A 16,123-nucleotide genomic window follows, 5' to 3' on the forward strand; every position below is an offset into this window, starting at 1 on the left:
TAAATCACCAGGGCCCCTTACGTTATGGCAAGCTTCGGGGTCACTTCCTGGAGTCGTGGAGTTCTGCCATTACCAGTACGGTGCATTTCATTAAAGCGTGTTTTTTTTTTTACTATTTTTAAATATTACTTGTTCCTTATCGGGTTCGGCTTTTCCAGAGTCACGATCGTAATTTCAACCGCTCACTATCCCTGCGTATGCCCGATGAATGTGATGTAGTCCACCGTTGCTCATTTGAGCAGGTGAGACTGTGATTACACTGGTCAACACACTTTTTCTGGCATAAGGTATTCCAACGGTTTCAAGGTAATGTTGGGGTGCTGATTCCAAATCTGGAATCAGTTTTTGTCTATCACATCAGTTTTTGAGATATCAAATATTGCATTTTCAATAAAAACTGCAGAAGAAAAATATTAAATAAATGTGGATATCTACATAAAATGATATTATAAACACACTATCCTAAAAATACAGCACCATATTTTAACACTAAAGCAGTCACTGACTCGCAACAACTCGCAATCATAAGTGACAGAGTTAATTTCGGGTAAAATCAATGAAAATGGCGTATGCCGATAGCATAAAAATGAGATGTGATAGAGCAAATCTGAGATCAGATTTGGAATCAGCACCCTGAAATTAGTCTAAAACAGCTGCAAAAGTCCAGGCCAGAAAAAAATGTGTTTTTTTTTTGTTGACCAGTGTTATTAACCCTGATGTGCACATTGGTAGAGAGTGCCTGAGACATGGTGTAAGGAAATGAATGACGGTTCGAGGGCATATCCCTGAATAGTTGCGTGTGAATGCACGGGAGCATTGCATGTGTACGTAAACATTTAATGCGCAGATAAGTTAATGGGTAGAAACGGCACGTTTTTTAAAACGCAAATTGAAATGTAAACTTAACAAGAATGCAAATTGGCGACGGCTCGAGTGGCTGGATTAATCGGATAGTAAGTTGAAGTGTACATTCACATGCATTATTAAGTGAGGTTGTTCTTAAGTGTTGTAATTATAACCCTCGTGTGAAAAATAGACGGAAATCCAGCCAACAAATAAAATGTACAGTGAGCGGGGGGGAATTCAATAATATCCTTGAAAATAGAAAAGGCCAATATATAAATAACTGTGTTATTGTCTCTATCTTTGCGTGTCTTGAATGATGCTTTTGGAAATTGAAATTGCTTTTGTTGTCACTACAAAATTGCATCGATTTGACCCGCTCTTATGAAATTTAGTTTTTTTCCTGGCCGGTTGCAAAGGCTGCAGCTTGCAAAATGTTTTTTTTCTTTCCCTTTTATCAACTTATTAACTTTAAAAATCCATATCCAGGCACCAACGAGCGAGCGGTCACTGCCCGCGAGTTGAAGGCGCATCGGTTCGAACCCAACTTCCCATTCGAAGGCCAGAAACGTCACCAACGCACCAGCCGCAATTTGTTGCGGAATTACAGGATCGTAAGTGGGAACTTTATTCACAACTGGAGGAATCCGATGGGCTATGAAGCTCTTTTTTTCACAGATGTCCAGTTGGGGTACGGGGTCAGAACATGACAACAATGCAAAAGTAAAGGAAAGGTGAGGAAGTCGCTAAAGAAATATAGTAAAAACAAATAAACCACATAAATACAAATTGCTAAAATTAATATCAATTAGATTCGAAGCTTTCGTGACTGCAGGAATTACTCTTTGGGCTTTTCGGTAAAGTCACGTAGAAAATCAAATCAAATAATAATATAATACGACGTTTCGGTTGCAACACAAGCAGCCATCATCAGGTAAGAATGAATGATAAAACACAGACACGGAAACAACATATGCAGACACACATGTAGAGAGAGACGCATGTGTGTCTGCCTATGTTGTTTCCATGTCTGTGTTTTATCTTGGTGTGTGTCTCGCTCGGTGTCTTTGTGTGTGTCTCTCTCTCTGCATGTGTGTCTGACTATGTTGTTTCCGTGTCTGTGTTTTATCATTCATTCTTACCTGATGATGGTTGCTTGTGTTGCAACCGAAACGTCGTTATTATATTATTATTTTATTTTATTTTCTACGTGACTTTACCGACAGAACCAAAGAGTAATTCCTGCCGATGTTTCAACAATAAATACGTAACGCCTCTCTCGCCCCTGACTGAACCACGTCGTTGCGTGGAGCGAGTTCGATGGTCCTTGGCCCAGTCACCAATCAATGCACACACACACACACAAAACATCATGTAATTGTTTTACAAAGAGTTTGGCACAAAGACGTACAAAAACAACAACCGCCATTCGCCACTAAGTGGTGGTGACGTCTCCACGGCGCTTGTGCCAGGCTATGCGCACTTTAAGGCCACGTGACGTGTCGAACGCCCGCTGGTAGGAGGTCACGGGACAGACCCAGGTTCCATGGGTCGACTGACTGAGATGACTGCCCCTACTGTGACAGCCTGCTGTGTTTTAGCCGCCCGGCGCTCTGCTCGTTATTGTGAGCGTTGCTCCTCTGCAAAGACATGAATACATGCAGACAAAGCCAGACATACATGCCTTCGCATGCGCACGCTATTGATGAGTTCTCTGGAGCCTTTTCAATGTCTGTGCAGCGCACGGCAGAAAACTCAAATCCAGTCAAACACGAGCCGAGGCGAACGAGTGCGGTGCGTTGCTCGGCATGTTTTCCGCACGGGGTTTGTGTGAAATTCAAAAACGTTGCACGGAATTTACATGGAGGAGGGTGGGGGTGGGGGTGGACTCATACCAGCCGTTACAGAGACGCTGCCGAGATCCTGCCATAGAATGGGCCCCATCGAGACCCTCCGTGGCCGCTGTGTTCACCGCTGCGCCACCCGAGTTTGATTCGCGGCTAATATCTGAACCAGCTCTCCTCCTCCCCCCGATCATTCTTCAACCCGCACGAACCGGCGTGGAGTGTGGTCTGGTCACAAACAACCCCTGTGACAGCAGACACGCCATGGGGAGAGGACTTCGTCCTTCAGTGGACTGACAAAGAGCTGTAATTTGTTATAAATGATTTAATGACACTGTAGATTGTCCTCTACAGGCTGGGGCACACCAGTGCAGACGAGCGTTGTCCCATTACTCAATTGAGCAGGGAGACATTTTAACTTGGATCCGCGATTAAGCCAGCTTTGCATGTGAAGTGAACGTGAGATTTTATTTGTGAAGATAATTTTTATTTCCAACTTTTTTTTTTTATTTTACCAGGTAAGGCCCCACTGAGCTATCTAGCTCTTTTTTTTACGGAAATGACCTGACCACAACTGATGATAGCTCAACGAAGTGGCTTATCACGTGGGAAATGTATAGCAGCCAAATGCTGGAAACGCACGTTTCTAAATATGGAGGGAGAAACCGGAGAACCCGGAGAAAAATCCACGCTACCACAGAGAGAACATGCAAACTCCGAATATACAGGCGTTACGCCTACGAGGATCGGAGAGATGTAAGGTGTGTAAGTGATTCTGTTGTTGTCTTCCGTTGCCATTCTCCAGCACAATGAGAATAACATTGGTTGTGAAAATCTACACAGTATAAAAAAACGCAGGCAGCCTCCCCTTACGCAGAGTGCAGGAGCACTTCATATCATGGCCTCCGTGCGATCAGATTGTGACGGTGCTCACACGAGTGGAACGTGGTGTTTCAGCACATGGCAATATTTCGGGAATTACTGAACGCGTAGTGTGGTGCCGTGTGATGTAGCGAGTAGCGTAGTAGTGCGGTGTAGTGTGTGGGGTGGTGCGGTGTTGTGAAGTGAGTAGTGCAGTGTGTAGTGTGTGGGGTGGTGCAGTGGTGTGTAGTGAGTAGTGCGGTGTAGTGAGTGGGGTGGTGCAGTGTGTAGTGTGTGGGGTGGTGCAGTGTGTAGTGAGTGGGGTGGTGCGGTGTTGTGGAGTGAGTGGTGCGGTGTAGTGAGTGGGGTGGTGCAGTGTGTAGTGAGTGGGGTGGTGCGGTGGTGTGGAGTGAGTGGTGCGGTGTAGTGGAGTGTGTGGGGTGGTGCAGTGTTGTGTAGTGAGTAGTGAGTGGTGCGGTGCAGTGAGTAGGGTGGTGTGGTGTTGTGGAGTGAGTAGTGCGTGAGCAGCGCCATACGCTGGCCCAGTTTCCCCGCGCCCCCCGCCGTGCCGAGCCGAACGTGCCCAGGCTTGAGGCAGTGCCTCTGTGCGTCCCAGCGCTGTACAGCAAAGTGGGACGGTGCCTATTAATAGAGAATTCTGCATGTATAAACACAGTGTGCAAGCAGATACATGCGAGCGGGTTGGTGCTATATATATAAGCATATACAAAGACAAAGATCCTCTATATAGCCTTTAACAGACTATAGGGGCAAGTGCTGTTGGTGAGCACCTATGGAGGCCAGAATGGTACATGAAGGGGAAGGGTGGCGAGCAGTACGCCCGGCCGCCTTTGTCTCCCCAGTAGCGATGTTTACACACCGCACCAGGTACTGATTTGAGGCTGAGTCGACCTAGGGGAGGCCCTGGACCGGTTCAGATAATCATCACCGGTGTTGGTAGCCGTGAGCGGGAATCGAACTCGGGTCGCCGGGTCCGTAGCGCAGCGTAGCGCTACAGCACAGCGACACAGCACAGCGACACAGCACAGCGACACACACGAACAGTGACAAAGACAAACAGTGACACGCACGCTTATTGTTCATAACACAGGCAGCGGGGGGGCAGTGGCCACGCACTTCACCACTGAGCCTGGTGCCCCCTCAGCCCCTGCTGGCACATCCTCGCCATCGGTGACGTTTCCTCCACCCGAGCCCGTGGCCCTCTCCTGGTGCTGTGCACCCTAACCACGAGCTCACGGTGCGGTAGCGTGGCCCTGATCGGTTACTGGGGAGGCAAAGGTGGTCTGGCATCATACGATTCCCCCCCCCCCCACCCTATACGCGCATGCCATGGCGGCCTTAGGATGGTACATGCCACAATTTTTTTTATTGATGCTTCCATGACCGGAGAAAACCATCAGCCATACCTGTCAACCCCTTATCAGTGCCCTACCTTATTTACAGACCAATTCAGGCCTTATTGGTCACCCCGTGTCCTTATAAATCTCACCGTTCATCCTACAAAGTACCATCACAATGGAGAAACACAAACAAATAGACCAAAAAAATTGGACCTGAAGACCCAATTTCCCCGTACAATAATTTGGGTAAATGTGATGGGTTGACAGGTATGCTCACCGAGTCTCAAGACTCTTTTTCAGGATGGTCCTGTCAAGATGTTCTCAGTCAGGGGTGATGCTGCTGCTGCTGTGTGTCACCCCAATTGTGTTTTCTGCAGTTCAGGATGTTTTGGTCGATACCAGTTCCATTGCACGGTGGTTTTTTTTTGTTTTGCCCTGATAACAGCTCCGTGCCTCAAGTCTAGGGCTGAATTGGAAATCTGTGTGTCTTTTTGTACGTACGGTGCAAAGATTAAGTTTGGATGGCACCGTGGGTTATAATGCAGAATACCGTGGGTGCAGAACCTGCTCGGGCATCAACGCAGCCCACGGTACATCCGTGGTTCCTAATCCCCCCGCTCCCCCCCCCCCCCCGCTTTTGTTTACCCCTTTCCCTGCTCCTCTTTATCTCCATCATTGTTCTAGATTCAAAGAATAACGACAGCAGACATGTTCAGAGACAATGACGTTCACGCAATACGGTCATGCCGCAAACCCGATGATGCAGTACGCACACCACGTGACTTCCCCAACAATTACGCGAGAAATCTTTCCTCTCGTCCTTCCCCCTGCCTCCCCGTGGAAGCTGTCACGGTCCCCGCTTGGGAGGGGGCAGTGAGCCCAAATCCCCCTTACCCCAACCACTTCATCGATTAGCTGAGCCTTCTTTTCCCGGAGTTTGTTGAAGGATCTTAAAATCCTTCTCTCACCTTTCTGAAGAGATGCCGCGACTAATTATTTTATTATGTTTTATTTTATTATTTTATTATTTCCATTCTATGTGACTTTACCGAAAGAACCAACAAGATGAATCCCTGCAGTCACGAAAGCTTTAAATCGAAACCCAACCACTTCGTTAAGCCTCTGGCGCACCGATCTCGGGAGGATTTTGCTCTACGAGTTCCTGTTCTCCCCCACCACACACCCTCTGCTGTGGACCAGGGCTTGGTACCGGGATTGCGATGAGTCGCAATGAAAACTATTTAAACAATTACAAAAATTGAGAACAGTCACCCACCCACCCCTCCCCGCCATAGGAATGTGGAATTCCCACAAACGGCTCATAACCAATAATTGAGATGAGCACCGACCCACGTAAGTTTTCACAGACGAGCCCTTGGTATTGATTTTGCAGTGTTCTGTTTTTTATCTAAATTGAAAACAGATTTTTTTTTAAACTGCTTTTTTGTTTTTAGTTTGTTGTCCTTCCCCCCCCACACCGCCGATTATAACGGTTGGTTCCGTACGGTGCAAACGAATTTCAACTACATACATACATTTATGTGGTGTAGCTGTAGCTACATCTTGCTCTCACAGAGCCAGCCCCTCACCCGTCCATCTCCTGCTCGGCATCATTTATTAACACTCTGTATGCAAATGCACCACGGGAAAGATAACGCTTCATTAATTTTTTACTGCGGTAAACCACAATAAGTGGCAGAAAGGAGGCTTGAGTAGTATGCGAAACCTCTACCGTTTTAAACAACAACAACAAAAAACCCCAGGCAGATCAAGTGCTTGGTATCCACATATTGATCCGAACATGCATGTCGAAAACTTTGTTTGCGTTCGTAACTTTTGGATATATGCACGGCTGGGTTGACTGTACATCGCCGCATCCGTGAATACGACCTCACGACTAGCCACTGCCACCCCTGGAATATAGCCTGGCCACCACGAACACCTGTCACGGATTTTGAGGTCATCTTCATCACCCCCCCCCCCACCTACGCCACTGCCACCGAGATAGGGGAACTGCACACAATGGGTTACAAATCCCCTGCTGCTAAATGGCCTAAAGCCAGCACTCCCACAAACTAAATTGCATCACGCGCTTTCACATGCGAATCTGCGGCCGTCTGGAACGCTCCTGCTTCCGATATTAGGAAGCCACTGGAGTTATACACTTTTAAATCCAAGTGGGCCTTATTTGATGAAAAAAAAATTGTTGAGTTCAAAAAAATGGACTGGCTGAGATTGGGAATCGCGACTGCGAGTCGATGAATGGCCAGGCCAGCACCCGGACCGGTTCACATAACTCCGCTGCACTTCGCTCTACAAACGATTTACATTCTGGCAAAGTATAAATGCGTTTGTCATGTGTACTTTTTACATGTAGACATTGATACGTATGTGGCACACATTCCCAAACGTTAATGACCCACATCTAAAATTGTGAATAAATGGCTGCCGTCTATGCAAATCATTTCACCCTTTTAATGAGATGTGATAATTATTATTATTATTTAGTCATTGTTTCCCAATTGAGTAATCTATCAAATTTGGTCCACAACGCCAGCATACAATGGCCTACTCGTCGAACGACGTCGCAGCATCTTTAACAGATGCTGCGAGGCGGCGGGTGCGGATATATTTTTTCACGGTTAATACACCTGCGGAATTAACCAGGGCGGCCTTCCCGATTCGAAACCGCGTACATCAGCAACAATGCCGTGGCCGTGGTCACGGGACGATGGATCTCACCGAGTGCTGTTGAATCGCGATTGTCTTAACGGTGACGAGCAGCGTTCAGGGTGAGCACCCGGCACGTTGCTCTTGTCTGATGCCTCCCTAAGGGCACCCCGGGTTTTACGCGTGGCACTGTGGTGGCACTCATGCCTCGCAGCAAGAGCAGTTGGGTTCGATTCCCAACTCCGGTGCCTTTCTTTGCAGAGATTGTACATACCCCCCCCCTCTCTTCTGCGTGGGTTTTTCTCAGTGTTCTCTGGTTTCTTCCCATAGCTGAAAATTTTAAAAACACCACGCAAATGGTATTGGCCGTGAAAATTACCCAATTGGGATTACACGTTGCCAAATTGCCCCCTTCCAACGAAAACGTGGCAGGACTCTCCTTTCATTAAAGAGTCTCGAGGCTTCGTGAGGTTTCCGCGGGTAAACGTGCGTCGTCATGATAATAATAACAACGACGACGACGACGATGATGAGGTGATGAGACGGCCGTGGTGATTTGCTGAGCTGGGGATGTTTTTGTTTTGTTGTGCCTGTCTTGAGCCGTGCTTTCGTGGTGTCTCTGTGGTCACAGAACACGGAGGTGTCGGTCTTCGAGGTGAACATCCGCTTTGTCGGGGGACTCATCTCCGCCTACTACCTGTCTGGCCTGGAGGTATGCTACACACGGTCATCTCCCCTCCCCGGACGACTGTCCTTAAACTTGACCGTCGTCGTCAGCGGCAGCAGCGGCACCAGCAGGAACAGCGTCGGGACAATCAATCGGCAACAGCATGATCGTCGTCATCGTCTGCAGCAGCAGCAGAGACGACATCAGGATAATCATTCATTGGCAACAGCATGATCATCAGCGTCATCATTAGCAGAAGCAACCGCATTGCCATCATTATTTTTAGGAGCAGCAAAAACAACATTTCTAACATCCATCATTCACAATCACCAGCAGCGTGAGCAGCAGCATCGCTGACGTCATCCTTACCCTCATCTCATTGTCGTGATCATCAACAGAATTGTCATCATCATCATCATTTTCAGCAGCGTCAGCAGACTTCAAACCATCATTCTCAGCGTCCTCGCAATTGGCGTGTTTTATGATCACCAACACCACCACCACCGCGAACACCAACCGCATTACGAGTCGTATGGCATCTTCAAATCACTGTTACCGCCGGTGTTGTACAGGGCACCAAATCGAGCCTCGATGTTCGGCATATGCACGCAATGTAACATTCTATACACGCACAGGCACGACAACAGCGGCCTTGCCATTCACCTCTAAGTCGAGCTGATGTCACCACGGTTCCTGCTGCGCCAGGCAAAATGCACAACTGAACCCTTGTGGCATGATGAAGACTCTCAAAGTGGAAGGTCATGTGACAGACCCACGTGTTTATATAGGTCGACAGTCTAAGGCAGGGTGGCACACAAAAGCGATATGGTCAGAACCGGCCCTAGACCTTTGGGGGCCCTAAGCAAAATTTGGTTGGAGGCCCCTTTGATGTATGATTTTTTTCACCCACTCGCTAGCAGTGACTCTAGGGGGCCCTCTGCTGGCCACGGGGCCCTTTGCAATTGCAAGGGTCGCTTAGTGGCTGGGCCGGCTTTGGATATGGTGAATGCCCCATTTGTCCTGAAAGGATATTAGGGGCAAGGGATGTTAGGGGCAAGTGCTGTAGTGACCGCTGGTTAAGGCTCGCACGACACAGCAGAGAGGATGTGGTGTGTCCCCCCTCCCAATGCCTTGTCTCTCCAACCCTGGCGTTTACCCACTGCACCAGGTACTCATTTCCAGGCTGAGTTGTTGACATGAAAGAGGCCTTAGATTCCGACAGATGCCGCGTGGCACTGATTGTATCCACGGTCGTGAATTAAACCCAGGTTGGTAGCGCTATCTTATGAACTGCGTCACCATCACGTCATACAAGCATACCGCATGCCGAGCAAGTCAAAGTGCCCCTTTGCTTTATTGAGCATCACATGGTGCCTGTCTACAACACTAACCCAATGTTGGAAATTCCACATTGGTATGGTGGGGACCAGTATAATACATAGACATCTGATGCACTTAACAACGAGTTAAATGTAAGGATATGGGGTTTTTTTGCGAAAAAAAAACTTTTTAATTGGGGCATCTGTGAAAACTTAAAAAAATAGTTAAGTAGATTTGCCTTTTTTGGAATGCAGCAGCTGAATTTATAATCAGCGTCGAGTTTTAATTCAACGCCGCGATATGAGCAGCTTTAAAAAAACTAAAAGTTTCGTAATCTTCTTACCCGCAGCCCTTACCCATCCATCTTACTCGATCGCACGTGACCTTTCCGGATGTGTTTATGCGCGAATCTCGCACCGACATCTACGCCATCAAACACAATGTCACAACGAGCGCGGCCGGCACGTCAGGAAGTGGACACGGCTCTTTGTATGCGGAGGCAGCCTGCGGCCAGGCCACCGCTGACGTAACTCACTTCACCGCCCTCGGCCCACCGATGAGCAAACAGCCGGTACAAAGCCGACGTTTCGGGTGACGGTCCTTCTCGAGAGCAAGCGTGCCGGTGGCTACTCTGCGCCGTGGCTGGCTGCTTGTAATCCCAGCGGCCAAACTCCGCACAGGAAGGGCTCCGTGCAAGGAGGGGGGGTGGGAATCCCTCTTGCAGTGAGGCACTAGCGGGGTGCCACTGCACCGCTGTGCAGCCCGACGGGGATATTTGTACATGAACGGCCCATGCTGGTCGCAAGCCAACCGTCTCTTCTGCAAGGGAAAATAGCAATGCACACAAATCGATAACAATCGCGAAAACAAAGGCAGCAGTTTTGTCTCGGAGCGTTAAAGTAATTACTTTAAGTAATTTAAAAGTTGAAAGACAGAAATGAGCATCGGGCCAACGTGTGCTTTCCAGTAATTGCAAACAAAGGTACGACTTTGGTTGCAAACTACTCGAGACTCAGCAAATGCTCCCTATTTCGACCCCAATTCAATCATTAGCAAATAAATTACGTTTCAATTATCATCGAGGACAAGGGGGGTCACGGTGGCCAGCGCTGCATCGTCGGATCCCACCACACCTCGCCGCCACCGCCTCTGGCTGCGTCTCAAATCCATGGCAATATCAACAAGTCGTACCGTGTTGGGAAATAAAGTTTCCTGCCTGGATTCCTGCCTGGATTCCTGGCTGGATTCTTGGGTGGCATGTGGCCAAGTGCGCGTGCACGAAGGTGACATCGCTGCGCACACCCTCCACCCCTGCACGCATGCGCGGGCAGTGCCAAGTTTTACTGGCTGGCTGCCTGTCTGGAGGGAGGGTTGTCCTTTCCGCGCACCTCCGATTAGCACAGTTGGCTACGTACGGTGCAAAAGAAGCTCAACATACATACGCAGGGAGGCCGTGTTTGTGTAAATGCCAAGATGTTGTGTTTGTTGCTTAAAGAAAAGACAGTCATTAGCAGAGGAACAGAGGAAGAAGATGTTGAGGCTGCACTCTTAAGCAGGGGCCAGGGAATTGACAGCACGGACGGTCAGCGAGAGGGGAATTCCCCAGATCACAGTGGTGGCAGAGGAGGAGGAGGAGTGACCTCACTCGCAGCAAAGGTTAACGATGGGGCCTTGCCAGAAGCCGTTGGTTGCGGGCGTGCGCTTGAAGGGGGAGCAAGAAGGAAGCAAGGGCGGGTTGAGGAATGAAGGAGCGAGGCAGTGGGGGAGGTCTTGAAGATCGTGAGGTGGACAATGTCGTGGTGTTGGTCGACAGTCTCATTCGTTGGTGTTGTCAGTCTATGTTTCATAATACAGGTGTTTAGGGTTAGATCGCGTAAGTATATAAATGTGCCGTTAAACCCGCCACCACACGACGCAGCCAATTAGTAAGGTTTGTTACGTAAACAGAGCATGCCAATTTGTTAATAGTACAGCACACCGGTGTGTTGGAGAGCAAAGCCACAACATTTACAACCTGAAACCTGTATCATATTGGTCACGAAAGTCTACGTGTTGATCAGTCTGTGTTTGTCTGTTCTTGTCGTCGCCGCTTGCACTGTCAGTCATGGCACATCCCTTCCGGCACGCCGATCCTGACGTCAAGGACGGGGATCGGCCCGGAAAGATGTCACCACAGAATGCACTTCAACTCCTCCGTGTCTTTATTAGGTCTCTGGAGCTTGCATCGCGGTGTGCTCCTTTAGGTGTTACGCACATGGGCCTTTACCTCACGGCAGTCACCCAATGCAAAGAAGGTGTCATTGGTCCGTCCTCGGGGACCGGGCTGAGACCATCAGACTCTCGCAGCACTTGTCAAATAGCGATTTAAATATAATCTCCTTAACTCCGGCATCTCTCCCACTTCAGTAAAAATGTTCTTGCTGTGGTTGTCACACCTGATGACGATTGCTTGTGTTGCAATCGAAACGTCGTGATTAAAAAAAAAAAATCACCTACGCGACTTTACCGAAAGAACCAAAGAGTAAGTAAGCGGGACTTGGATTCGAACCCATGGTGTCAGCAGTGCCGGCTCAATGCCACGACCGTGTCATATCGGTAGCGCCCCCTGGGACGCTTCGAACCCATCTGTGATCTGGTATCCGTGATGTGTATCTTCACCTTGTGTCATTCCGGGTGGCTGCCAGGATTCGAACGCAGGACCCTTAGCCACGTTTGGGGCTCCGTGCCTTTTACACAGAATCAGAATGAGATTCTGAATTTGATACGGCAGCAGGAATCCGATGAGCTATGAAGCTCTTTTTCACAGATGGCGGATAAGAACGTTACAACAACAAACGATACAAAAACACGATAGGAGTGAAAAATTCAAGAAATGTAAATAAATCACCCAGACACATACAAAATAAAACTAAACAATCCCCATCATATCAGACAAAGCCCACTGAGGTATTCACTTATTTTTAAAAAGCGACCTGGCCACAAATGATAGCTCAACATTTGGACATTTATAGCAGCAAAATAATCTAAATGTCTCAACGCATTGCACCCACTGAGCCACCCAGTTGTAGTGCGATCGTTGTCCATAAAGCCAAAATACCGCACACGAACATGAGTGCCAAACAGACTCCGTGCTGCCGAACGAGCCGTCACTCGCTCGAACCTTTTTTTTATCCCCGTCTGGAAACGGAGTTTTAGTTCTTTCAGCTTTGAAGTTGGTTTTGTCGAACCGGGCGAGAAGTGAGAACTCGGGAGACCGGGATGGCGGTCTCGTTCGCACAAAAATGGCGAGAACAAAACCAAATTAAAGTACTGCAGTGAAGCAAATATAAATCTCGATTGAAAAGTAATATCTTTATAACTGCTCTTTGTGTACGGTGTTTTGTCCTTCCCCCCGCACCTGCCATTAGCACGGCTGGCTATGTACAGTATGAAAGAAGTTCAGCATATATACATATGATCTATCGTCTGTGAATCGTTGGTGACGTAAATATTGGACCATGTGATCCAAAGGTCTGGCTCTGGTGACTGTAGCAGTCACAATGCGGACTGTTTTTCGTTTTCCATTGATGAAGGTGACCGCATCTGTCTGCTGGGGGGAGCCCTGTTCTGCGGTGACTTAGGGCTGACCACCGTTTCCTGGGTCAGAGTCGAACCCCCGGCAGCTCTGGTGCGGGGTCGGTAACGAGTACCTCGTCACACTACCTGTGGTTTCGCGTCACGATTCTCGCCACTGTTACTTCGTTAAGTTCAACATACGTACATAGCGAGGCACTGGTGCGCCGCGCTCTCCACCCCCTTCCCCCCACTCACCCCACCCCCCCCCCCCTGGTTTGGGGCTGCGCTTGCTGTGCCCACACTTGGCGACCGGGGTCACGTGGGATATCCGTCGCGTCTTGGCAAAAAACAGACGACAGCCGGAGCGCCTTTTTTGCTCCGCTGACACGCTTCGGGACATGCAAAGCGTTTTGGGTTTTAGGGGCCCTTCCGTCTGCGAAACACCAGGCTGCAAAACGGGCAGCGTTTGTGGCCTGAGGCAAGTTTGTCCTGCTGCATCTGCAGCAGGATTGGGGGATGCATTCGCGGCGAGCTGTCAGTCTTGAAGTGTGTGGATCTGAGCAGAAGCTGGTGTACCGCCTAAGGTCGCGTAACTTTAAGTCTTACCGATTGAGTTGTATGGAAAAAAAGGGCTTGCCGATCTGCTCATTTCAAATGGGCACCGCGGAATTCACCGTTTGTCACGTGAAGATATCGAAACTGCCAAAGTGATGGCAACTCTGGTGGAACTGACAAGCGAAATATCTGGTCTGGGATTGTGGACTATGTGTGGCCACAGTGGACTCAAGTCCATGGCTGTGAGCAGGAGAGGAATAATAAAACTCACCGCCCTCCAAGTTGATCAATTGTTACGATTCAACGACGGTGATTCGATGGAAGAAAAAAATGTTTAGTCATGATAGTAACCGTCGAACCTGTAGTGTCTGCAAGCGGTACTCGAACATCTGCATGCATTATTGTAATTAACTTTTGCGCTTGCATTAAAAATGCGCACAACATATCAGTGATGAAGCAAAGCAATAAACATTGCACAGCATTTGTCAAATTCACTGTCATGCCTACTTTAATGATTGTGCTGTAGGAAACACGCTAAGAGTTTCATCCCCTTAGGAGTAAATTTTACCGTGCGAATATGGAGAAAAACGTATTTTTGTTTAATCGGCTAAATTGGCCAGAATTTAAAACTGATAAAGGCTTCATTGTTTTTTGTGTACAGTCTGTTCCCCTATAACTCTGTCACTGCGCTCCTGAAGAACACCGCGTTATGGAAAAATCACGTTATAATGAATAATATAGAATTGTAGGGTAAAGCAGAGCCCGCGATAACACGAGAGATGCATACGCAGGCTGAACAAAGACTTCAGGCATGTGGGTAGCATCAAGAAGCATCCAGCAGTATCCCACTGCCTTGTGTGATGCTACGCCAAGACAGCCGTGTAAACCACTTAAAACTACTCCCATGACGTAGTTCTGTTCACGCGATCGCATTATATCCAATTCGCATCTACGTTATAAACAAAAAAATCCCTCGTACGTTCATCGCGTTATATCCAATTTGCGTCATGAAAACACACGGCGTTATAGAAAAACTGACTTGTATCCCCGTTTGTCCCTCTGTCTCTCTCTTTGTCCATGTTTCCATTTGTCTCTGCATCTCTCCGTTTGTGTCTCTGCAGCTCTGTCGGTCTCTTTGTGACTCCTTTCCCTCCCTGCGGCTTAATTTGTTCTCCAATCGCTGTCTCTCCGTGTCTCCCGGCAGAGCCAAGACGTGAAACTATTCAAACTCGTATCTCTCTGCTGAGCAATGCATGTTGCACATTAGCGATGGAGAAATACGAACACTTGCGCTTCGACTGGGCAGTCTCATAGACCATCGAGGCGATTGCCATTAGCAGGCACTTGCTAAGGGCTAACATCACGCTTATTGAGCTGGCGTCACCAGCACCATGTCCAGCTTGCCTTTCCCTTCCCGTTGCCGATGTATAGACACCTCGTGACGTGGCAGAGTTCACTTCGACTGTGAAGCAGGTTTAGACAACTTTCGCCACTGATGTGAATAGCAAGGAATCGAACCCAGATTTCCCCCGGATGTTAGCACGGCATGCGGATTGCTAAGCCAATGAACATTACACACACTTACTAATCCTCGTTTACAAAGACAAATATCTCCAATGTAGCCTTCAACAGAACCTATAAAAAAACTTTTATTTTTTTTCGCATCATTCATGCTCATAGCATCCCATAAGGCTGTACATTAATTATATATGAGGACCAAAAACCCATGTGCGGCCGCTACCAAGCAAATTAACAACTCTACTACCTACCAAGCAAAATCTAATCTGAATAAACAAATTAAGTGAATGGCACCAAAACAAATAAAGCACTACAACAACGAAAACAAGTTTTCACAACAAGAGAGAAATGAGTCCACGAATTCTACTATGCCACATCTCAGCCCACATTCCCAACATCTCAGCCCACATTCCCAACATCCCAGCGAAGCCGGGAAACCTTCACAGGAGGGGCGGTGGTGGAGTTGACAAATAATTCCGGCTCATTTACATAAATCGCTGCGATGTCCATATATGCATTACCTATTTTTCAGTGTTTTGCCTGGATGAATAAAAAGGCACACGAGGAGGTGGGTGGTCAGAACCACACTCAGCCGTCTTTGTCTCCCTAGTGGCGACCCTGCACACACCACACCAGCTCCTCGTTTCAGGCTTTGTAAAACCTAGACGAGTCTCTGGACCAGCCCTGATCTCACTCGCCACTGATGAGATCTGTGGCTGAGAAACAATGCATTGGCATTGATCAGACACGGATCCATGTGTTTGATATTCCACGAAACTGATGGTCCACCTTAAAAGGCATCCGCACAAACCGTGACAGATGAGGATACCTGATGTACAAATGGAAGATTAAAAACTCTCCAGCGTGCGACTGTGGTCATCCAGAACAGACCGTACAACGCACAACGACGCAATGCCCTATCCACAAAT

The 16,123-nt window shown here is 48.1% G+C and overlaps 1 protein-coding gene across 1 annotated transcript in view; it reads left to right on the top strand.

Annotated features, from left to right (window-relative positions):
* The window catches only part of LOC144948553 (mannosyl-oligosaccharide 1,2-alpha-mannosidase IB-like), a 448,029-nt gene that overhangs the window by 294,315 nt on the left and 137,591 nt on the right, over positions 1-16,123 (top strand). Inside the window, exon 4 of the mRNA XM_078878122.1 lies at positions 8,211-8,291. Coding sequence (XP_078734248.1) covers positions 8,211-8,291 — 81 coding nt within the window. The remainder of the gene's footprint in view (positions 1-8,210; positions 8,292-16,123) is intronic.

Source organism: Lampetra fluviatilis, chromosome 50, assembly GCF_964198595.1.
Source record: "Lampetra fluviatilis chromosome 50, kcLamFluv1.1, whole genome shotgun sequence".
NCBI lineage: Eukaryota > Metazoa > Chordata > Hyperoartia > Petromyzontiformes > Petromyzontidae > Lampetra > Lampetra fluviatilis.